At 48.4% G+C, this 23,203-nt stretch overlaps 1 protein-coding gene across 1 annotated transcript in view; it reads right to left on the bottom strand.

The window, feature by feature from the left end:
* Positions 1–6,567: 6,567 nt before the first annotated feature.
* HCN4 (hyperpolarization activated cyclic nucleotide gated potassium channel 4) overlaps positions 6,568–23,203 on the bottom strand; it is a gene marked incomplete at both ends in the record, with an annotated part of 98,702 nt that continues 82,066 nt past the window's right edge. The window contains one exon of the mRNA XM_082769022.1: positions 6,568–8,165. Within this exon, the coding sequence (XP_082625148.1) occupies positions 6,568–8,165 (1,598 nt within the window). The remainder of the gene's footprint in view (positions 8,166–23,203) is intronic.

Below are 23,203 nucleotides of genomic sequence, written 5' to 3'. Positions count from 1 at the left end.
TCAGGTGCCTGCTAAGAGGTGGACTTGAGCAGAGCAGTCATTGCTAGTGATTAGGGTCAGCTGGTAGCTGGAGGCTGAAAGGCAGCTGGTTTGCAATCACTCCTTAAAAAGAGTATTAAAAAAAAAAAAATCAATCTACCTTCCTGCAAATTTTAAGTGGCATAATAAAGTTAGGATTTTTTTTTTTCCCTTTAATTTGTCAGGTTAGGCAGTACCATACTCAGCTCCCTGGAAATCCCAGCCTAAAGTCAAAGTGGGGCTTAGGCACAGGTTCAGGGTGCTGGAATTGGTGAGCAAATGGTTGTCAGTGGCAAAAGGCAATGTGCATGTGTGAAAAGTCACCCCCTTTTTGCCAGAAGGGAAAAAGCCAGCAGGCAGCCAGGGGATTTGTCTGAAGACGCCTTGCCAAGGCCGACAGCAGTCCCTTGGAATCGCTGGGAGCAGAGCACAAGCTCTGGCAGGGCGACCTCCCCTTCCCATCAGGTGCTGGCAGCCAAGGCGATGCACTGGCAAGGGGGTAGCGTTGCTCACCACGTGCCTACGAGGCTTGGCTGACCTTCTGCGGGTTTCTGAGAGTGGGTTTGAGCCCAGAAACCGAAGAGGCTGTGGCCCCTGGTGGAGGGGCCTAAGGCACACACAACACCCAGCATGGCTCTGGGTGTGTGTGGGGGCAAGCAGGGGACGCAGCACTACAGGGCACACTGCGTGGGCTCTCCCAGCTGCCTTGTGCAGAGGGGCTGCGAGGATGAAGCTCTCTGGGGCTCGGAGAGGTGGCTGCCACCCAGCAGTGCCGGGCAGGAGGAGTTACCTGCGAGGGGAAAGGTCCTGCCTGCCTCCTCGGGTGCTGTCTCCGGCTCAGCAGCCGTGAAGCTCTCACACTGCCCTCGCCTACGGGAAGCAGAAAATCCTGGTCAGCTTTTCACCGGGGCTGGTGAGGATGCCCTGGTCCCTCGCCCTTCCCTCCCTGGGCTTCCCCAGCCACTTTGCTCCCTCCCTGTGCCCCTCTGGGGGCTGTGCTCCTGCTCTGTACCCCTGTCCCAGCGAGGTACACGGCAGAGGTGGGCCAGGCTGGAAAGATTTCTGCCCAGCGCATCACCTGAGGGTATGGACCTCCTGCCTGGATGCTTTTTCCTCCTTCTTCTGCCTGAAGGTGGTGGGGCAGCAGAGGGTGATCCTGCAGGCCTAGAGCAAAGCTAATTGGTATTTTAATTTGTATTTTATCTGCTGTGGATTGCACGTGGGTGGGAGTGTTGCCTTGTGGCTGGTTTCCCTCCCCACAGAGCAGTGGGGACGCAGAGCCTGGCCCACGCAGTGTGCAGCTCAGTGGTGCCGCGGGCAGGCGGGTACGTGCTCGGCCCCAGAGGAGTGACGGAGTGAATGCTGACATCAGGGTGTGGTTCTTTTTACTTTAAATAAAATACACACTATGATGTACTCATCTATTTAAACCTGTGTTTCTGAGCTTGGTGGCTCCTCCAGCAAGGATAAAGGTGCAAATCCCTTCTCCTTCCCCAGGGCACGTGCTGGAGCACCCTGCAGGCTCCCCGTGGCCTTCTGCGCTCACCAGCACCGTGCTGTGAGCTCCTGGGGTTTGCAGCGGGGATAAAAAAAAGGACTCAGCTGTTTGCCTGCACAACCCCAGCCCTAGCCCCTTCTCAGTGCAGCTTTGGCCTCATTTTCCTCCCTCCCCCTTTGGGCTAATCACCCCCCTACCCCAAGATCTGCCTTTGGGAGGTGAGTGGGGCAGGCAGCCAGGCTGGGACTGTTTTCTGGGACAAGGGAGAAATCCCCAGAGCTGAGATCCTGCCTTCTCCTGCTCTGAGTCCCCACCCCAGCAGGCTGGGTCTTCACAGGGCACTGCAGAGAGGCAGAGAAACCACCCTGTTGGATGGGAGGGTGACTTGGCTCTGGTACCTGCACAGCTTCTTCCTGACTGCCGGTGTGTACCACGAAGTCCCAGTTCAGTCTCGAGTCCTTCCAGTGAGATAAGGAGGCAGCAGTGCATAGGCTAAACCAGTCAAGCCCTTCCAAGCCCTTCCTTCCTTCATGAAAATCCTGGAAGTTTCCAAATCTTCTGTGAAGTATAATTAATTTTCTTTTATGTTTCAATAGAGCAGGACTGACTCTCAGCCCGTTTCCTCCGTAATGGTAACGGCATGCAAAGTAAGACAGCTTGGAGCAGGCATTTATTTTGAAAGGCAAACCAAGTATTTTCCTGCCTGCACTTCCCTCTGTGAAACACAGGAGAACTGACCTTCCAGGGCAGAGCCGTCTGGTTTCAAGGGAATGGCATTTTCTGATGAAAAGGTTTGGTTTGCTCTTTCCTCACCAGCTCTGCTCCTTTACAGCCAGACAAGGTCAGAGGATTGATGGAGGGAGACCATCAGGGTCCCCTATTTTCCTGTACCATCAGAAGCAGGAGGAGAGAGCCAAAAGGAGCATCCTGCTTGGCTTGTACTGCATTGTGTTGGTGGAAGTGTGTGCGAGTCCCTGAGCATCCTTCTCTGCAAAATCCTGATTTTATTCACAGCCTTTGGGCTCCTGTTCATTTATTTACTTATTTATGCCATCTCTGGCACTGGGAGTCCTGATTAAAGAACATCCAGGACCTTGTTCTCATCCCAGCAAGGAGGACACAGTGCTCACATGCTAGCAATTAAAGCCTTCCAGAGGCTGGGTGAGCTGTAAGGTTAGAGGGCTAAATGCAGCCATGGGATGAGAAGGAACCAAGGCAATGAGATTTCAGAGAAAGAAAACTGAACGTGAGCCGATCAGCAAGGCAGGGGGGAGGCTCCTGGTGCAGGGAGGAGGATGTCCGGCTGCACCTCGCTGCCACGGGCTGCAGGACACACGCCAGCAGCTGGGCTGCTTTGCTTTGTGTTCACCAGGCTCTGAGGAAGGGGCACGAGGCCACACGGCTGCGGTGTGAGTTACAGACCCCAGCAATCCATTTTGTGCCCATTTCCTAGGCTGGGTTTGGACAAAGACTCTAAAAGGATCTCACAGGAGGGAAATGAGAGATAAGGCTGTGAAGTGAAAGATAAGGCTTGAGGCTAGTTTTACCTTCCAAAAGTACTTCAGGTCCTGACTCTGGCATCATCACCGAGCTTAATTTAAGACTTGGAAATGGTGACTTTTTGTCCAGATTTTCATGCGCTTTCTGTGATAGTCCTGATACCAAGCTGTTAACTTCTGCATCCTGCGGAAAGGCTCCCTGAGCTCTTCTCTGAGGCTCACAAAGTCAGCCACAGATTCAGATCTGTCAGTTCTGTGAAGGAATCTCGTACACTTTTAGCAAAACAACCGGCAGGTTTCTCCTTTGCACTGCTAAAAATTAAAGTGTAGGCAAAAGCGTAGAAATTTTACTGTCAGTGGCTTACCATACACTGCCTAGAGGCATGTGTGAGGTGGAGAGGTGGCAGCAGGTAAACATGCCACCAAAGTTGTGAAAACAGCAGGAAAATACAGATAGGAAGTGAGACAAAACCTTTCATCATCTCTCTCCAGTAGGGCAGGGAGGGCTGAAATGACAAACGAGGTGTTTTTTTTCTTCTTGAAACCTCCTCCCACAGTGCCTGAATTTCAACACTCAAAGCAGACAGCAAGTCAGAGGGCTGGGTTTTTACTTTTTTATTTACTAAGGTTTTTTATTGTGTGTTTTATATTGCAAACCCCACCCCTAGAACTCTTCCCTCCCTTCCCCCCGAAATAAAACAAAAAATAACAATAATAATTAATATAGTTCCACCTACTGAGACAAGCCTAGTGTTGACTGGGGTCCAGTCGGAGTAACTCAGTATTGGCTACTGCACCGCTAAGAACTGGAAAATCAAACAGCACCCCCGTGAAAATCAAAGCGAAGGAACCCAACCGAACGCAGGATGTTCACCGGCCTGGCGGAAGGAACGCGCGTCTACCAGAGACAGCCCTCAGGGTGTTTCTGTGCACCTCCATTTGTCTGAGTGTCCACAGGGGTTGTTGAGATTCAAGTACCAATGCAGCAGTCACGGGACAGTCATCCACGAGGGCTTGGCATTGCTGGGCTGAAGACCTTTCCCACCCGCTTGTATCGAATGCCCCAGACCCAAACAGCTTAACTCCCAACCTCTTGAGATGTTCGCTCTAGGGGGCCCTCTGGCATACGGGGAAAAAAAGGTTGTTAAAACAAATATAATACTTGAAAGGATATCGTGAGTCTTCCTCTAGGAACTCATACCTTTGAACTTATGAGAGGGTCTGTGACTCTGCTTCAATTCCGTCAACTGATTCTGTTTCAAGATGAACCTGTACATGTTTTGGAAAAGCAGGAGCTATGCGTTACAATTATCACCTGCCAATCAGTCCTACAGGAGGGTCAAAACTGACATGTATTTTAAAACTAGGAGATACATATATATATAAATGTGTGTGTGTGTGTGTATGTGTGTGTGCGTGCTTACACATGTGCATAAATAGACTACATATGTGTATAACTGTATACTATATATATATAAAAGCATGTGTGTATATATAGATATATATATAAAAATCTATACACACACACACACACACCCCTCCCTCCACACACACTCACACATACATAGTTGTATGTAGCTAGTAGAAAAAAACATTTCAAGAGCTCCCCTGACCCTTTAAGGAAGACCAAAGCTGATTACATCTGAATTCTGAGCCACCAAAGCACGTTGAAGCAAGAGTGCCCAGTAATGCTTGCAGCAACATTCAAGATACAGGCACATGTCAAGAGTTTTGCAAACAATTCGGTATAAAAATCAACTGTCAGCCAGTGGTTTTGGGGGAAGGAGGTAAGAGAAGGGGTTGTATGGACCTGTATCATTACTGTGATAATATTAAGTTTTTTGGCACTGCTGCGTGAAGTTCCGCTTTCCCTCGGTGGGCTGGAGGGACTCCAAGACAGCTAGAAACAGAGGGAAGCTGGACAAGGGTTTCTAACAAGTGTTAGAAAAGTTGAGCACCTGACTCTTTACAGTGAGGTGGCTGGAGACACCTCTTGGCCTACGGAAAAACCAAAGAGAACGAAAGAATCAAAAGAAAAGGAGACATTTGCTCTAGAGGTAAAGACTGTAGCTTCTCAGTGCTGTGTGCACCAAAAGGCCCCATTCTGTCTTCATCCCACTTTGCCTTAAATCAGGGGAGCCCAAACTTTCCAGCTCAAGGTGCCTGCCAGGCCCCAGATGTGTCCGGTGATGCTGCAACTGCAGGGCGAGACCAAAGCCAATCAATCAGGTGCAGGCTGTTATTGCTGGTGAAATCAAGCAAACGATTTCGATTCCCCCATCAGAGGAGAAGCATGGACCACGGCTGGCCGAATTTCTGGTTTAATCTGTTTTAATGGTATGAACATAGTTGCAAATCTGAAGGATTCTTGGCTGGGCACTGGTGTTGCCCTCAGTGCCTCCGAGCTCAGACTCTCCTGGGCTAAGGAGGAGGAGGGCCGGGGCAACTGCACCCCACCTTGCCATCTTACCCTACCCGGTTCTCTTCAGAGCAGTCAGCCCATGGACACTGAGACACCGAGACTGAGAGGGAAGATTAACGTGCTGCCTTTCTTCATCCCTCCCTTGCTCTGCACGCCCCAGCCTGGAGGGCAGCACGCACACTGTGCACACTGCAGGGATGCTGAGGCTGCCATCCTGCACAAGGTGCTCTAGGTGATCCTGCTCGGCAGGGAATTGGACCAGGTGATCTTCAGAGGTCCCTTCCAACCTCAGCCATTCTGTGGTTCTGTGATTCTTCTGCTGCGGCCAGCGGGCTGGCAGCGACGGGACTTCTCCCTCAGAGCATTGGTGGAACGAGACAACAAGCTGCAGTCAGGCCCATCCATCCATCTCCTGGTCACCCTCCTCTTCTTCAGATGGAGTCCAAAAAAACAACTCAGCCCTTCTGAAACCCCCAGAGGGGACTGTGTTAGTGAAACTCACCCCTCTTCTTGCCTCCTCTGCGCCCTGCTGATCCCAGGAGAAAACCTGGTAGGCAGTAAAACTTTCTGATGCACGCGATGAGCCATCTGAGTCCCCCCATGTCTCAGTGCCACAGGCCAGGTTCAGGTGCACCAGGCTGGTGCAAAGTGGTGCTAAGCTGAGGCCAACCAGAGCTGTCCCAAAAACACCAGCTACGGGCCTGACCTGATGCTCCCTTCTCTGGCCCACGTCAACCTCGGATCTTTGTCTCAACAGGAAAACCTTTTTTGGTGGCTTCTATGGCTGATCATTCACATGTTCCAGCTCAGGCACACGCCTCGTCTGTGTGTTACCTCGTTGGATTAAATTTGCTCATATCCTTTTGTTCCATGTATTAAAATATTCTATAAAATCAAGTGACCAAAAATCTATAGCTCTAAGAATACCTGGTTATCTTCTTTTTTTTTTGTTGTTTTTCGTGTGTTTTTTTTTTTGTTGTTGTTTGTTTGTTTCTAATCACAGTTAAACCTAAACAAAAGAAATGGAGGAAAAAGAGGGAAAATTAAAAAAAAGAAAAAAAAAAGATTAATGAAAGTCTAATTGGGAACCGAATTGCACGGCTGACATAACCAGCTCTCAGAAGGAGTCCTCACAAATTGGAGGGCAGTTTGGATCTGACAGGCTCCAGATCCCCCGTGAGCACTATGGATTCTTTCCGCCCACCAGCAGTCAGGGAAGCAGTGCCCGCAGCGCTGGCCCCAAACACCAGCGGATGTGGTAAAGAACCTGAGGACATCTGACGTGGTAAAGTCACGCGCCCAGGAATTGAGCTACAAGGCTTCCCGAGAAGTCCAGTCCCTCCACCAGGAAAAGGAGAGAAGCTGGAAACAGATTCTCTAGAGGAATGAGAACTTTGGCTCAGTGTCTGAGCCAGCTCTTGGGGCAAAGATGGCTGGGAAGCAGAAATCAACTTGATGTCCTGGTTCAGGCGTCCGGGCGGCACGGGCGGCGTGCTCTTGGACTGCAGGATCTGCAGAGGTGGGCTGGCCGTCTGAGGCAGGAGCAGAGAGCCGTGAGAGCCTGAGGCCCCAGAAGGGCCACACTGAAAAGTTCTTGTTGCCACTGGGCTCTGAGTAGGAGGACTAAGGCCAGAAGGGGTGTAACAGGGAGAGGCGATGCCAGACTGTTGGAGAGGAGACATGGAGGCAAAAGGCGACCGTTCCTGGTGGAGCTGGGCTATCGTGCCAGTTACAGACCCTAATGCACTTGGATGTGTTTGGCACAGGCCTGAGGACGGCCCACCAGAGGCCTGTGCCAGCTGGCTTAGGCTGGCGGATGGCGAGTTGGAAGAAGAAGGGGGCTGGAAGTGATTAATTCCCCCCAAAGTCCCACTGCCTGAGAGCTGCTGTAACTGTCCCCCCTGCAGTGGTCTCGTGGTGGGCTGGAACTGGTTGAGAAGGCCGGGGGGTGAATTCGATGCGAGCTGGGTGAGTGATGCTGATGGGGAGCTAGTTGTGGCTTGCTGGAAGTGCCCGAATCCACTGCTGGGAAGGGGTGGCTGCTGCTGCTGCTGCTGCTGCTGCTGCTGCTGCTGTTGTTGCTGCTGCTGCTGGGTGGGCTGAGCTGTCCCTAAAGGTGATCCGGACGGTGCTTGTTGGAGCTGGCTCAGTGCCACGGAGGATGCACCACTCAAACCCGTCTGGCTCGAGCCAGCAGGAGGGGATCCCACCTGGAACTGGCCTAAGCCAGCGGCGGCCGAGTATCCTGCGAGCTGCTGGATGTGGTAGGAAGAGGACGACGGGGTTTCTGCTCCCGGTGTGTGCAGCTGGGACGGAGTGCTGGAGGGGGAGCCGACGGCGGAAGGCCCGGCCGATGGGATTAGAGACTGAAGCCTTTTCAGCTGCCTCGGGGTCTGGCTGGACTGCTGCCCCAGGGAACCCAGGACGGACACCGGGGGCCGGAAGATGGCTGTGGGGAGGCGCGGGTGGTGGGTCAGAGCTATCGCGACAGAAGTGGTGGCTGCTGCAGCCTGCAGGGGTGCCTGGATCAGTGGAGTCCAGATGACGGGCGTGGGGGTGGATGCGGCGGCGGCAGCGGCGGCGGCAGCAGCCTGGACATTGTGAGCACAGTGTGCCATCTCTCTGTCGTGCTGCACAATCTGCTGGATGATCTCATTCTCTTGGTAGTTGAAAACACCTGAATTGAGGTCATGCTGGACTTTATGCAGCAGAATGGAATTTTTCTTACCTGTAGGGAAAGCGAAGAGAGAAAGGGTCATTCTGATATGGCAAAGTAGGGGAGGCTTCCTCAAAGCTTCCTGCCAGACCTTCCTCGAGTTGTTGGCACTGTCTCCCTTCCACTGTCATTATGGGCTCTGCATACAGTCTTTGTGCTCCAGCAACAAGATGATAAACACCGTCTCTTCAGCTTTTGTGGTATGATCAACATACATCAAGGTCCCATAAAACTGCCTGGCAGGACACGTAGTCTTAGACAGTAGGGCCAATTTTGAGAAGTGTGGCAGACCGGTAGCAAAGCTTATGAATCTGGAAGAGTGTCATTTTGCAGCTCATAATCTAAATTTCCATTTAGAAAAAGAGCAGGAAACCAAAGACCGTAATTTTTGTATTTGCAAAGGAAAACCTCAGAAACACAAGTTCAGTGCAGTCTCCTGAGTCGTCAGTTACTCTCCAGACATGTCTTTTCATCATCTGTCTCATGCATCTTGCTCATTCTGAAGTCGAACATTTGTTTCTAGTTGAAATGGAATTTCTCTATGAAAAATGGGCAGGACTTTACGTGCTGGAAAAGCCCAGGTGGCCCAAGTAAGAGCCCTCAGACACGCTGCAGCTACCATTATTTGGCTGTGCCCTTCTAGCCCAAACTTTAAGGAAACTGCAGGCTAGCAAACCTCATGTTCCAGCTGGACTTTCTAGCCTGCAGCAAAATATTAGCTCAGCGCTTTGCCTTTTCAATGGGCTGGAAAATGTGGCATAATGAGTTTGTCTGGCCTGAGTGTGCACCTGGCACTGAAGGGATGATCTCTCCTGGACTGAAGCAGGGGGATGAGATGCTGCCAGCGATGCCCTTTCACCAGAGCACAAATGCCTTCTCAAAGGACAGGATTTGTGATGTGGATAGGCACTCTGTGTAACGACTTTTGTATCTGGGTTCTCGTAACAGTCTGTGCATGGGTAACTGTGCCAGCACTGATTTGTAAGGCATTGGTGTATGCTGGCTTGAATGGTTTTCTTACAAAACTGGTGTGGATTAGATCCTCTCTTCTTGCCTTTTCAAGGGTCCTCTATCCTGACAGCATATGCCAGTTTGAACTGATGACAGCACCTGCCTATCAGCTTCCTTTTCGCTTTTATTTATTGCAATCATTTGGATGTGAAGGGTTCAGCCTAGCAAGCTGTGCACCCTGGTTGTGTGTCTGCACACAGCTCATTCTGCAGCTGAAGCTCAGGGGTTAAGAAGGGTCACCTCTAGACGAGATGCCGGCTGGTTTGGATCAGACCAAAACCTGAACTAACCTTCCTCTTAAACCAAACGCTTCCTCAGGCCCACTAGCAAACCTCTGCTCCGATTCAAATGTCATTTCTGCTGGTTCTGATAGCTTTGAGTTCCTGTACAGTACCAGGGTAAGCACTCAGCATCTTGCCAGCTGCTGGGGAACCAGAGGGGCCTCTTTTCAGTACTTTAATCCCCAAATCATGGCATGTTTTAAGAATTAAAAGCTGGCAGTGCTGCTCCTGTCCATTAACAAGTTTGCTGCAAACAAAGGCTTGTCCATTAAGTTTGTCTCTACTCTCATGAAATCGCTGCTTTCAAAGTAAGTCAGCCCTTGTTATTACCAACTAAAACCACAGTATGGTATTTAATTTGTCCCATATGGCATTCTAGTTTAAACTGGCCAGCTGATAGTTTCCAAGAAGGAATGGTTAGGAGTGGACTGCAACCTTGGTATTAGTTCCCAGTGAGATTCCAGAAGAATTTCCTTTCAATCCTATGCTGCTGAGGTCTCAGGTCTTTGCATGCAGATGACATCCAGACTGTTGTTTCTTTTACTGTATGGTGTATCTTTTACATCTGTAACAGGTAAAAGGCTTACAGCTGAAGGACATGATTCTTACTCTAGCCAAATGTAAACTCAAACATCTGGCAGCCAAGGACTTGAATGACACTCAGAGGAGAGTAACTGGTATCCTGGTATCCTAAAAGTAACTCTGACATGAGGGAGTTTTGAAGATAACTAGCTGAGTTCTAAAGCTACCACAAGAAAGAGGGGAAGCAATTGTTGCAGAAATAAGGAGGAATTTATAAATCATAAGAGAGATTCTAGTCACTACCACATACAATGCTAGGAAGGTATACAATGTTTTAGTTCTAGTGTCTACCTGCAAAGCTGGAGAAGGTGCAGAAAATATCCACAAATCAGGCTTGAAAAACATCTGTGGGTGAGTACTACGTATTCAGCTTCTCTCGGACAAGAGGTGACTTGATACTGATTTATAGGGAACTTCACAGATGAAGGAAGCTGATAAGAAACATTCCCTTTGGTTCCAGAAAGCCCCACAAGATACTGTGATTTTAGACAAGCTCAGAAAAAAAGATAAGGAGCAATCTGACAGTAATTGTAGTTTTTCCTTCACTGTACTTTTCAAAATCAAGCGTTTCTCTCCTTATAAAGGAGGAGGTGTGGGCTCTAACAACTGAGTGCTATGCAATAGTGCTATGCAATTGTTCAAAGCAGGTAAAGCTTAAAATCCACAGCTCCATGGTCAACCCCTCCAGTGGGCTGAACTGCACCATAAAACCAAACCAAAATGCTGACCGGGTTTTAAGGACGTATCTGTTGTGGGTAGAGCTATGGGATACCTAATGGTTTTGTGGTTTACCTGCTGCTGATTACTCCCTCCAAAAAAGCAGAAAGGCAGATGGCCAGGAATGGATCTTAGAGCTCTGGAAGAACACAGACCTGAAGGCAGCCAGTGTTCAGAGCTACTAATGCCATTACAGGGGCTGGAGAGCCCATCCGCACTGAAATGTTTGTGTACAATACCTATACTACGCCCGTTTCACTGTATAACAAGCTGGCATGGACAGCACCAGGTATCCCCTAAACAGAGCCTGCCTCTACCTGCCAAGCACGCCAGCGGAGCACGAATGTAACCTTTAAAAGTCAGAGCATTTTGGCAGTGAAGGAGCAGAGGGTCACACTCTACACAAACACTACTTTCCAGGCAGCGTCTTCTAGAAGCACACACCCACTCACAAACAAATTAGATCACAAAATGCTGCTTAAACAGAAACAAAAATGCTAACTGCTCCAAGTCTGGAGAAAAAGAGCAACCAATCTAAATAAATTGACAGGTAAGAGAAAATCTGGCCAGCACACTTGAGATAAAAAGCAATTCAGTCTGCAGGTTTGTAATCATTTTCTTTCTGGAGTTGAAGGTACAAATCCCAGCATGGGGAATCTTGCACAACTGCAAGGTCAGGATGTGGATGGGAGACGGCATGCTGAGTTCGAGCCAGACAGGCAAAAAACTGCCCTGCTGCATTTGCTTTCCTGATAACAGCTTGTAGCAGAACCGGGCTGAGGAGGGACAGCTTGGGTAGAAGAAGAAGAAACAGCAGATGTTGCTAGTGCAGCTTTCCGAAAAGCTCGATACCAGCAACTGCTCTGCGCTTCCATCACTGCACCTCATCTCGCTCTTTTAATTCCATGTCACCTGTCTTTGGCTTCTGATTTGCTTGTCTGTGCTTGAATAGCCTGCCATTTCCAGTGCTGCCCTCAATTCCAACGAGAACCCATTGCGATGTTAATCAGGGCTGCACGGATGAATTGAGGAGACTGATGTTTTCATAACTGGAGCTCCTGACAACACGGAAAGACTTCAACAGCAGACTGGTTTCCTTGGCAGATCACTAAATGGAGAATACACTAACATTTTCCAAACGTACATACGATTTACTGCAAAATGGTTTGATCAGAGCTCCTTAAATTTGTGTCACGTTGATAAAATAATTCCAGTAAAAGCCTTGGAATGACTATTTTTGTTATTTTTTAAACAGGACGTTTCAGTTTTCCTTTGGAATTACATTACATTTTACTGTTTTTCTGAACCCAACTTGAATTTATTAACTGTTTCATTAGATCAAATTTTTCCTCGTCTTTTTTTCCCAAGAAAGTCTCAGATTTCAGCTCCAGGTCATTAAAAGAAAATACTGAAAATGTTCTTTCAATTACTGAAGGGGAAAAGAGTTTTCAAAATAATTTTTTCAAACTCGTAACTGGTTAGCAGACTGAAATATTAACTGTTTCCACTGTTCTAATTAATTGCATCACTCATATGATGCTTCCACACCCTGATATAAGTCTGATTAGTTGCTTCTGGAGAAAAACTCTCCTTCCAGCCAGCACCAGATTACAACAGGCACACAGCAGTGCCCTGCTGGCATAAAAACATTTTCCTGGCAGGTCTGACTGAAGTCCTGCATGAAACAGAAGCCAAGAGCAGAATGAGGCAGTGGGAGTCAGTTTGCTTGGGCTGGTGGTTCTGAGATTATTTCTGCCCCCCTTCCATCTTATTTATGAAGTTGCTTCAGTTTCAAATTCATTTTTCCTTGTCTGGATTTTCACTGCACCAGCCTCAAAAGGAGAGCAAACAAGACAGCAATCTGAAGACTGAAAGGCTGATTAGTTTGGCTCTGTGTAACCCTAATTAAAACAATGTTCTGCAACCTACAGCTATACTCGGTGAACTGCAATATAGCCCTGTGTTCTTGCTAAGCCAGGGAGAGGCTTCATTAGGAGAGAGGAAAGGGGACTCCAGCTTCCCCTTCACCCTAATCATGGCGTGATTATGGAGGCTGGCTGCTACTGGAGTTTCTCCTTCTGTGCTGTTTACCCCACAGAAAGTGCTGAGCAGAATCTCAGGTATTAAACAACCCATCCATGCATTTCTCCTAAACCCCAAAATATTATATAAATTTAGAGAGATTCTAAAGAAAGCTGTAATTTTAACCTATAGCATTTTGTTGACATATTCTTTGAACTGGAAATTCAGCAGAACTTTTGCTTTGGACAAGTCAAAATGTAAAGGATGTTTGCCTTGGAGTCCTGGCACTGGAGAAGCCTACACACACACGGTGACCCTGCCCGAGGCCAACCCGAGACCTGGAGTGTTCAGGTTCTGCTGGTGGGAACATCTCTTATGCAAAAATAGGGACCAGGGCACAAGGAACCAGGAGCCAAGTCTGCAGGTCTGCTCTCTGTAAGCCCGGCACTGGGACTGGCCTGCATGTGTGTGTGAAGGAGGACAGCAAAGCCCTGATGGGCACCCTGCAAACTGCTCAGGAAGGGGCTCCTGAACGGACGTGGTCTGCTTGTGAGCAGAGGCTGAGGACTGGGGGCTTGCCGGGAGTCAGTACTCATGGTTAATCAGAGTTTAAAGCTTTCTGACATCGAGCATTCCACGCTCCACCAACTCGAAGGGCACTGACATCCTTGTGCTGCCAGCTCGGGAACTGGGAAGCCCTGGCAAGCAGTGCTGGGTCTGGGCCGTGGGGTGAAAGGATGTCTCTGGAGCAGCAGGGACCTCTCCTCAGGAAAGCTGCCCGTGCTGCCAGGGTTAGGGAGGCTTTTAGGTCGCCCAGCCTCTCTAGGTGGCTGGCTTCTGATCACCAAATTCCACTCTCCAAAAATGTTGGTTTGTAGAGAACAGGGAGTTAATTCCAATTCAGCAACTGCTCTGGCAGAGCTCAGGGGAGAGGTGCAGGAGGAAATACGTCAGAGTGTGTGTGGCTACAGAGAGGGATAAACATAAAGTCAGGTTATGCAACTTCACGTGGGGCCCTTGCTAACAGATGATTCCCAGGGCTGCCTTTCCAGAGGGTACTGTTTTTCCCCTTTTCCTGGTTGGATCATGTCTTTCCAGTTCACCCTGCAAAGCACTGCTCAGATCTGCACCCAGGTCCTCTGAGGTGAAGGTCTGATGGATGAATACTGCCACACATCTGTCTCTAGAGCTCTCATCTGATTTTCGAGGGGAAAAGCATCGCTTTTTACCTTTCCCTGCCATATGTTGCTTTAGCACTTCCTCTGGAGCAGGCAGTTACATCTCCCTAGGTAGATTCTGCCTCAGAGCACTGAATCTGTTTAATGCACCTGTGGACTGTTTAGAAGCTCAGGTCCTGCTCACTCAAAATCCCGATCTGTACTAATGTGAGCTCGTGGAAGGCCACTCCTCAACCTCAGCAGACCTCTGACCTACAGACGCACACAGGGACAGCCTAGTCCAGTGCAGGAACCAAAGCAAGGCTTGGAAGCAGGGGCCAAGTTGTCTCTTAAACAGTACCTGTCCTGTCTGCCCCAATAACCTCTTCCATGGTCAGACCCAACTCACCATTTCCAGTCCCACATCTCCTGATTTCCTGACTCCTGACCCTCCTTCTTTCCTTAGCAAGACCTACCACCCCCACTTTCTCTTCATCCTACAGCCAGTGACATGTTACCCATCTCTATCACCCCATGTTCCGGACTCCCCAAACTCCTACTCATCAACCTTTCTCTTGGAGACAAGTCCCAGAGCTCCCCGGGGTGCCATGGAGCTGGGACAGAAGCCACCTTGCAACCACCTCAAGCACCAGCTCCCCACCATTGCTTACTCTGAGGTAGCTTCAGGCTCCTTCTTTCTACTGAGGGAAGAGAAGCTGCCCTGATTGTGTCACGGGGCAAGACTCCACTCACAAGGGGTTCTGCAGAGCACGTGGTGTGTGGCAACCTGCGGAGCGGAGGTCTAGGTGCTACAGGAGTAAAATTAAAGGACCTAGACTGAAGGGTCTCCATGGCACAACTCACCTTTTTGTCCTCTTTGTACAGCTCCTAGCACAGTATGGTTTTTTCCCATGGTCAGACAGAAATAAGTAACATTAATGGAGTGTTGTGTGCTCTAAAAACTCCATATTTTCCTCACTGCAACAGTGGACTAAATACAGGAGAGAAAAGAAGATATTTAAAGCCTACGAGATGTTTATAACAAAGCTGCCGGTGCTTTGAAGTGGAGTGGGGTATGTGAAATTATGGAAACCAAGCTAATAGATGTTTCTCCCTTAATAAAGAATTGCAAAGTCAGATTTTCCTCAACTGCAGATAGCACACAAAAGAATGGGGAGAAAGGCTCATGTGATTTCATAAAAAGAGCCAGCACTCAACAATAATTCTCCTATCAAATAATCAAAATTAGCTTTCTGTTGTTGAAATTCCGCACAGACACAGGGGAAATTAGCTGTGACTTTCTGTTCATTTCTCTTTTCAGTTCTGTCTAAGTCAGCTGGCTGCAGTTTAAGAATTCAGGTCACTGAATTGCTTTCTGAATTTGCATGCATTTGAAATAATCTCACTTTATTAGGTTGGCTTATGCTCTGGCCTGCTGTCAAAGTGGCTGCCCCCTGCACCACATGGTTACTTCTTTCAGGTCTTCTCTTCTTATTATTCATACGACTGGGTACTGAACGCCCTGCTTGGATCACTGGTTGCTGCAGAGAGCTCACAGCGCGGTGCAGGTACGGAGGTGGTCTTTGCCCTCCCTTGCCACAGCTGCTTCTGTGCCCTGGGGGGATCCTGCCCTGGGACTGTGCTGGCTGGGGGGTGTCGCAGCACCAGCTCCTGCCGCTGTCTTAGGGTCTGCACACACAGGGAAATCAGCTGGAGCAGAGATTTCAAAATAATTCTCAGCCCCCGACGTATGTACTCTTCTGCTGTTAGAGTCTGCCTTCCTCCCCAGTGTAGGTCACCCCACACTTTCTCAGCTGCCTCGCAAAGGGGTCAGCTCAGAACTGAAGGAGCTCCTGGAAGCAAGGCAAAGCCAGCTGGATCCCAGCAGCTTGAACTCTGCCTCAGTGCATCCACACAGGAGTTCCGTGCACTTAACAAATCTGCTCTACAAACTAATTCACATTAACCTTCCTGAGAGCAAGGCTATGTAAACACATTACAAACTGGATGTGCAGTTCTTGATGAACTGCTCTGCAGAACTTGCCATATGTGTGCTCTTATGCCGTGAGACGTACAAGGCAGCACCCACCTGCTTAATGCAGTCTATTTCTTTCTTGTCAAAGCCACATCATTTGAAGTACATTTAATGTACAATATTCCCTTCTTCCCCTGCTCTGTCCTCCACAAGCCTCTCTGGAGATAAAACTGTACAAAGGGGTTTATTGCAGGAAAGCCAAGCGCCATATGGGAAGGGAAATAAATGTTATCAGCATAGAGCCCATTGCACTGGGGTGGTTAGCTGAATCTGTTGTCTTATGACCATCTTAACAAACAATAGTGAGTTTAAAATGTTGCCACAGACAATCCCGTCTTTCCAAGTAGAGGTCTGCTCTCCCCGTACAGCTCAGGCCTACCACTGATTGCTTCTCCTCTCCCATATACCTATTTGAAGTATGGGACATCCCTTTTAAGGGACAGAACGCAACCTCCAACTGTGCCAAACTGCTGTAGGTCAAACGATACACAGAGAATGATGTTATCTGATGAATCCCATGATTGTTAAACAAAACGTGAAATAAATTAAGCTGATGATGCTCTTCCCTCTCACTTGTCACATTTATGCCCATCATACAGGAAAAAAAATCAAACCTATAGGGCTCTGTAGAGCAAATTGTGAATAGCCGTGAGTGGGTGTAAGAATTGTGCAATTCCGAAGCACAGTGGCTGCTACTTATTACTGCTGGAGACTGAAGCCAAAGAGCCTTCTCTTCAAGTGGCGAGAGTGCTTGTATCTAGAGCCAAAGCTTCTGCATTCAATTCTCAGTGTCCTGCTGGAGCTGACAGCTGTGACAGGGACAGATTCTGGAAGACTCTGGGCTGGTGACATTCTGGCACTGCTTTCTGTCAGCAGTGTGGTCAGGGTGCGGAGTTTACAGGTCCCCTGAGTTTACAGGTGTGGTTGGCAGGCAGATCCTACTTCATGTAATTAGAGTCAAAAACTTAAAAAGGTGTTGGAATGGGAAAAATTATCTGAACGGGTGTTTTATTTTGATACTGATAGCAAATAGATGTGAGCATGGCTCTCTAAATGCAAAAGGAATTTGGTAACTTTGGGGATCCATGAAGATGGGTCACAATTATATTGCATCTCCTACCACTCTCCAACTCTCTTGCTTCTGCTGAATGTCTCCCAGCTCTCCAAGTGTCTGTGGTACTAGTGACATCTGCCTAGAAGACCAAACTCTTCCCAGAGAATTTGCACCCTGTGAGGTAGACTTGCAACCTGTGAGGTTGGGATAAACCGAGGTGCTCAAGGTTATTTACAAAGTCAAAGGCAGGTCTCCTGAGATCCCACCACTGTCCCCACCACCCCTTCTACTGGGGTGTCTTAGGCTTTATTTTCCTTCCAGAGTTGCATGAGAAACAGCACTTCTGTATCAAGACAGGGTTGGCAGTTCTTAATTAAGATGAAGTCACTTGCACTCACCCACGGCTGATGAGTTGCTGATAGCTTTCCTTAGGCGAAAATACTCCAAATCTGGGACTTTACTTCCAAATAAAAAGTAATTCACAAATTGAATTCCTGCTGAAGTCTGAGCTCCTACCATGAAGACACCGGTATCTGAGCTAGATCACATTTCTACCTTGGCCATTTTAGATAGCTATCTCAGGGAAGCCAAATCACACTCCAGAAATGCCTTTTTCTCTCTGCTGACTGTAAGTCAGATTCAGATCTGCACGCCTTACTGTCAGAAATTATGGGAAAGGATTTGGGGTCAGAGAAGTACACACAGTGGTATTTGAACTCTGAGTCCTCATAAACAGTTATGTTTGTGGGTGACCCGAGAGGACACAACACGGGAGAGCCCATGTTTCCTCCTGTCAGGCACCGGTATTGCAGCAGCTCAGTATGTGGATAATAAGTTTCTGTCTACTTAAAGGGCTGGGCAGTCTTCAATGTGGCTTGGAAACAAAGCTTTCTCCCAGAGCACACACACTGTAGCACGGTACAAATCCTAGGTCACAGGAACTTATGTCCTAACATCACCTGTGCCTGGATCAGCAGCCTCAGTAAGAGGCATATAGAGCTTTATGACCAAATCTGCTTGCTCATCTCTCACGTGTGCAGCTCTTTGGGGATTACTCACTGGCATACAGTAAACAAATCTGGGACCTCAGCGTGGACATTTTATGCTGAGTACATATTGTTTTATTTCTACTCATTTCAGTCAGTTTCATGTGATTTTGATGGCACCTGCACCAAGGGAGTAAGCGGCTAAGGTGTGTTCAGAGACTGAGCTCCACCTTTGCTGGTATTGTTTTCCCTGTAGGAGAGAAGAGGAACTGAGGCAGAGAGCAAAGGCATGACAAGGACAAACGGGGAATCTGTGGCAGAGCTTGGCACAGGTCCCAGAGCTTCTCATTCACAGCTCGCCCAGCCTAACCCAGGCCAGTCCTACCTCTGAGGCAGCGGATCCCAGAGCATTAGTCACGACCCAGACACGCGGGGTTGCAAACCCAACGGGATTTCTGTTGCAGAAGCATGATCACGAGCTGACAAATGGGGTGCCCAGAGAAAAAGTTGGAGAACAGCTATTTTCGTGGCTTGTATGACAAAGCTTCTAAAACTTCTCCCACTGCAATATCTTAAACAGACACTCTTGTACTGTAATAATGTTACGTAATAATATTTAGATGGGTATTTTGTTGCCTTAGCTTTGTTTTTTAGCATCTGCAGTGCCTGGAGGAAATGCAAGGCATTTTTAATCCAGGGTTAACTGGGATCCCTGGATCTAAATATATGCAACTGGCATTCAAAATGTATGTATTTCAAACTGTTTGGTGTAAAGTATTCCCAAAGAAATTGAAAAAATAACATTCCCTGCCTTCAAAATGTTCTTTCAGCTCCCACTGGTGACCTTGATACGGATGGTGAGCAACCTTATGGCAGACGTTCATGGTATTTATTACAGCACAGTGAGCACTGGAAAATAATTGTCCCCCAATATTTTTGGAATGCACTGGTGAATTTCAATTTGACAATATCCACGACCCGTATTGTATTTACTTTCAGTGAACATTTGAGTGGTTGTGTTTTACAAGTGCAAATACTTGTGAAAATCTAATTTTAAGCTTCAATGGTCACCGAGAGCCAGTTTCAAAGCCAGACAAGAACAGAATCCTGAAACTTACGTAACTAACTGACACATCACAAACTGGGGCTGTTCACAAACGCTTGTCAGACACAGAATTACTCACTGGAGAAACAAACAAATCATTTCAACAAACAAACACTAGGAAGAATTTTACAGCTTGGTCAAGAACAAGAAAGAGGGAAATTAAATCAGTGGTAAAATCGTTATTAATCAGTGGTCAGCCTGATTTCCTTGAGTCTCAATCTTCAGGCTTTGAGCTTGTGGAGACCTGTGCATGTGATTTTCTGCAGCCTGAGGAGTTCTTTAGAGTCTGAAGTTACTCAGAGAGCAGAGTTAAGCAGGGACACAAATCATTGCAGAATCCTGGCCTTAGTCAATTCTCAGAGACTAATCCCTGCCAGTCTTTAAAGAGCTCTGCAAGTGCAAGACACCTGGGAAACCTCTTCCCCAGCCACGCATGGCCCAGGCAGGATGCCAATATCAATTCCCATTAACGACAGAGGTTAGGAGGAGACACCAACATGCTCTTTGCCAGAACGATCAACGGAGCTGACAGCTCCTGGGGGCTGTGCCCTCCATGTCACCGCACCGCTGGGCTACCAGCAGGAAGCGATGGGGGGCACAGATCTGCGTACATCTGCCCCTCTCCTTGCCCTCTGTCTAGCCACTGGCTTTCAAAGTGCATTTGCTCTGCAAAGCGAATGCCTCATTGCACCTCCAGTCAACCAGCACTGCTCCTGGTGCTTCAAGGGATGGGGTCTTACGTTCTTACCCTGTCTCTCTGCTACCAAGGTGAGCTCAGACCACGCTTTCTAAGTCTTCTGTATAGCAGCTAATCCTGTAAGCATGCCTCCTGTGGCTGGATGGATTGAGATTTTTCTCCCTGCTCTCGACTCCTCACTGCACAGGCAGAATACTGGATGGATCTACCCTGGTACCAGAGCAATGATGGAGGCCTCCAAATCACTTTGTGTACTCAGTGAAGCTTGGGCTTCTCAAGGGCGTGTTGTTGGGTCGAATGAATTCAGTGAATGCAACACTGACTTGGAAAGAGGCTCCCACTTGCTTCCATCCTGTGTACAGATCCTGAGCTGAATGCAGCATGAACCAAAAATACAGATCCTCTGTTCATACCAGGCCCTTCTGGCCCCTAGTCCTTTACTCTCAGCCCCCTGTAACAATCCCCTTACTGTCAGTCTCAGCTCGGTGCAGCGCTCCTGACTTCCCTAACCAGTCACGTGCCGTTATGCAGCTACTGTGCTGCTGCTTCTGGATGGCGCACATTTCAGGGGAAGGTGAAGAAATGTCTTATTTATAAAAGGCAGGGATTTCCATGGGATCTGCCAATTCCAGTAGGATGGGCATAACTCCCTTAGGCTCTTTTGGGAAATTCCAGCCAAAGAATGTTACACATGACGGGGCTGGAAGGTGCTATGAGGATGCTATTTTGCAATGGCAGAGGACATAAAGCTGGAGAATAGGCAGCTGTCGAGTCTGATTGCCAGGGAAACAGGGAGAGCACTAGGATTTTCCAGAGTATGGCTCTAAAGGTCTGTGCCTTTTTTATGGTGCAGGGACTGATATTGGCTCTGGTCAGCAGAATGGCAAAAGCAGGGGAGGACAATGCCAGAGCTCTGCACCAAAGGGCATGTTATTCCAGTAGCTCTGTGCCACCTTCTGACCTTATACTGACATTTTGCAGCTGCATGTGGAAGGGAATTTCTCCTAGGGGAAGAAACAAATGAGTTTTTTTTATGATGGTTGAGAAAACATAGCTGTGAGGAGCAGCTTTCCCCCTCGACCATCACTGCAAAGAAGGCTTCCCACAGCTGCACAGACATGGAGGTTCCTGTCTGGCTTTTGGCAGCCTTTCCTGCATGCCTCCACACTGGAAATGGGAAGGAGCTACAAGCCAAAAAGGCTGCCTGCAATGAAACGCCCCAGATGAGCGGTCTGACTCATGGTCTAAGTGTTGTTCCTTGGAAACTTGAGTAACATCACAGGGATAGTTCAGGCATAGTTCTGATGGAGCTGTGGAAAGGGACCACTGCCTTGGGCTTACAGGATTACGAGTTGAGCCAGCAAAGTTTATTCTCTGTAGCCTCTGACTCAGCGTCAGCTTGAGCAGGTTGGCTTTACCTCCCCTCATCTCAGTTTCTCCACTGTAAAATTCCCTGCCCTAACACCAATTATTAATGCAGTTTTGGGCAACTCGCTTTGATCTGCATCATGAAAGGCTCCCAAGTGTTTATCGCATTGAAATCAACAGCAACTGGACAGCTGGGTAGCTCTGGGTTAAGATTACTCTGTATAATGGGGAGAATAGCACTGTCCTGCCACTGTATGAGAAATGATTGCAATCCATTCTCAAACTGACAGCAGCAAAGCAGAGTGAGAAAGGTGGAGGAACTCTGGGAAGTTCTTTAATGTGGAGACGCAGTCTGCAAGGGGACCAGTGAGGCATTTTCTCTCCTTCAAGTTGACTCCGGGAAGGAGCAAAAGGAAATCAGCATTCAGCTGGTCCAGCCACCACCCCAGTGGCAGAACAGTGGCTGGTGTGCGCATCACTGCAGATCTCTGAATGCCTGCGATGCAGCCACTAAGCAAGCACGATCCTGCTCTCTGACCTGCAACCTGTCTCCCACACCTCCAGCCCTTACACCCAGGGATCTGGCCTGACTGATGATTGCCACCAGCGGTATGACGACAGGCAGTGCTGATGGCTGGGAGTGAGGATGACAGATCAGATCTTCAACAGTAAAGTGCCTGTCTCTGATCCTCGCACTGAGACAAGCAATGCTGCAGGGCAGTATCAGTAGTAGCTTCTCATCCTCTTCTGTCTACACAGCAGCTCAAGGACTGCAGCAGGAAAAGACACCAGCTAGCTTCAGACTAGCTCCCTCAGGTTCTGGTAACATCACTGCAGGTTAAGCACCCAAGGATTTACCTCATTCCACAGTGGTTTTGGGAACGTCCTGAAAGTTCAGCATCACTGCTGACGAGCAGTCTGTGCTACATTTGCCTTGAATTTTGGCTGTGCATGAGGCTGCACACAGAGCAAAGGACAAGGAGCACACAATGCCCTGCCCTCCTGTATGTACAGTTACAAAGAGCACCAGGCTAGGAAGCTCAGCAGTACTGACCATCTGAAGACAAAGAACTTCAGATAAAGTCAAGCTGGCCCATCCCTGGTTGTGCTCGATATTACATTTTCTAGAAGATTGTTCAGTCTAATTTAAATAACCTAAGTGAGGAGACTGTTGCCACTTACACTAGGGCCTCATTAGTGGCCAAACTCTACATATGTAGCTCATAACCTTTTCTTCAGGGGTCACGCTTTCTGGTCTGAAGCAGGTAATGAGATGCACAGAATACAATGTTCCTGGCATGAAAAGCCCCAGAGACACTGCACCCCTTGCTGGGATGCCAGCTTCCTCCCTATCCCTCCACCCCCACCCCATTATCCTCCTTGCTTTCTGCGTTGTACTCAAGACTTGCACTGACCTTTTTGATTCTGGAAAGCAATGGAAATGTGTGCAGCTTTAAGTGATGTAGAATAAGAAACTAAAGAAGTTAGGCTGGCACTCTGAAATGCTCAGTCTTTAACTCTGCAGAGACTTCCTGCATGACCTTGTGTAAGCCACTTAATCTCTATGTTAAATGCCTCTGGTTGTGACCAAGGCCGGGTACCTGGTCTCCTCTAATCAGACAAGGCTGTTTGCAGCACAGGTGATGTCTCCCCCAAGACAGGACGGCATCGTGGCATGGGTGACTGTGAGCTATTCCAATTCACTGGTGCTCTTTGGTTATCTGTGTTTACTCTGGGCTGTGGGAGGTTAAGTGTTCTATCAACTGTTCCAAGTCTTTGTTCTGTCTGGTGCCCATTTCTACTGAAAATATTGGACTCCTGTGGACAGCTGGGAAGTGCTTTGCGGCTGTGCTTTGCTGATGGCTTTGCACAAGACATCAGAAAGCACTCCAAGCTTTCCTGTCCCAACAGCACTTTCTGCTTTTCCAGCTGTTTGCCAGCTATGACCAGAAAAACAACTGTCCCAAAAAGCTGCATTATGGTCTGCATTTCATAGAGGAGACTCCTCCTCATCAATGTGGCTCCAGTTTTTGTC

The sequence above is a fragment of the Aythya marila genome, assembly GCF_965140915.1.
Source record: "Aythya marila genome assembly, chromosome: 11".
Classification (NCBI taxonomy): domain Eukaryota; kingdom Metazoa; phylum Chordata; class Aves; order Anseriformes; family Anatidae; genus Aythya; species Aythya marila.
The sequence above is the reverse complement of the archived record's forward strand: the minus strand, read 5'-3'. Positions and strand labels throughout refer to the sequence as shown.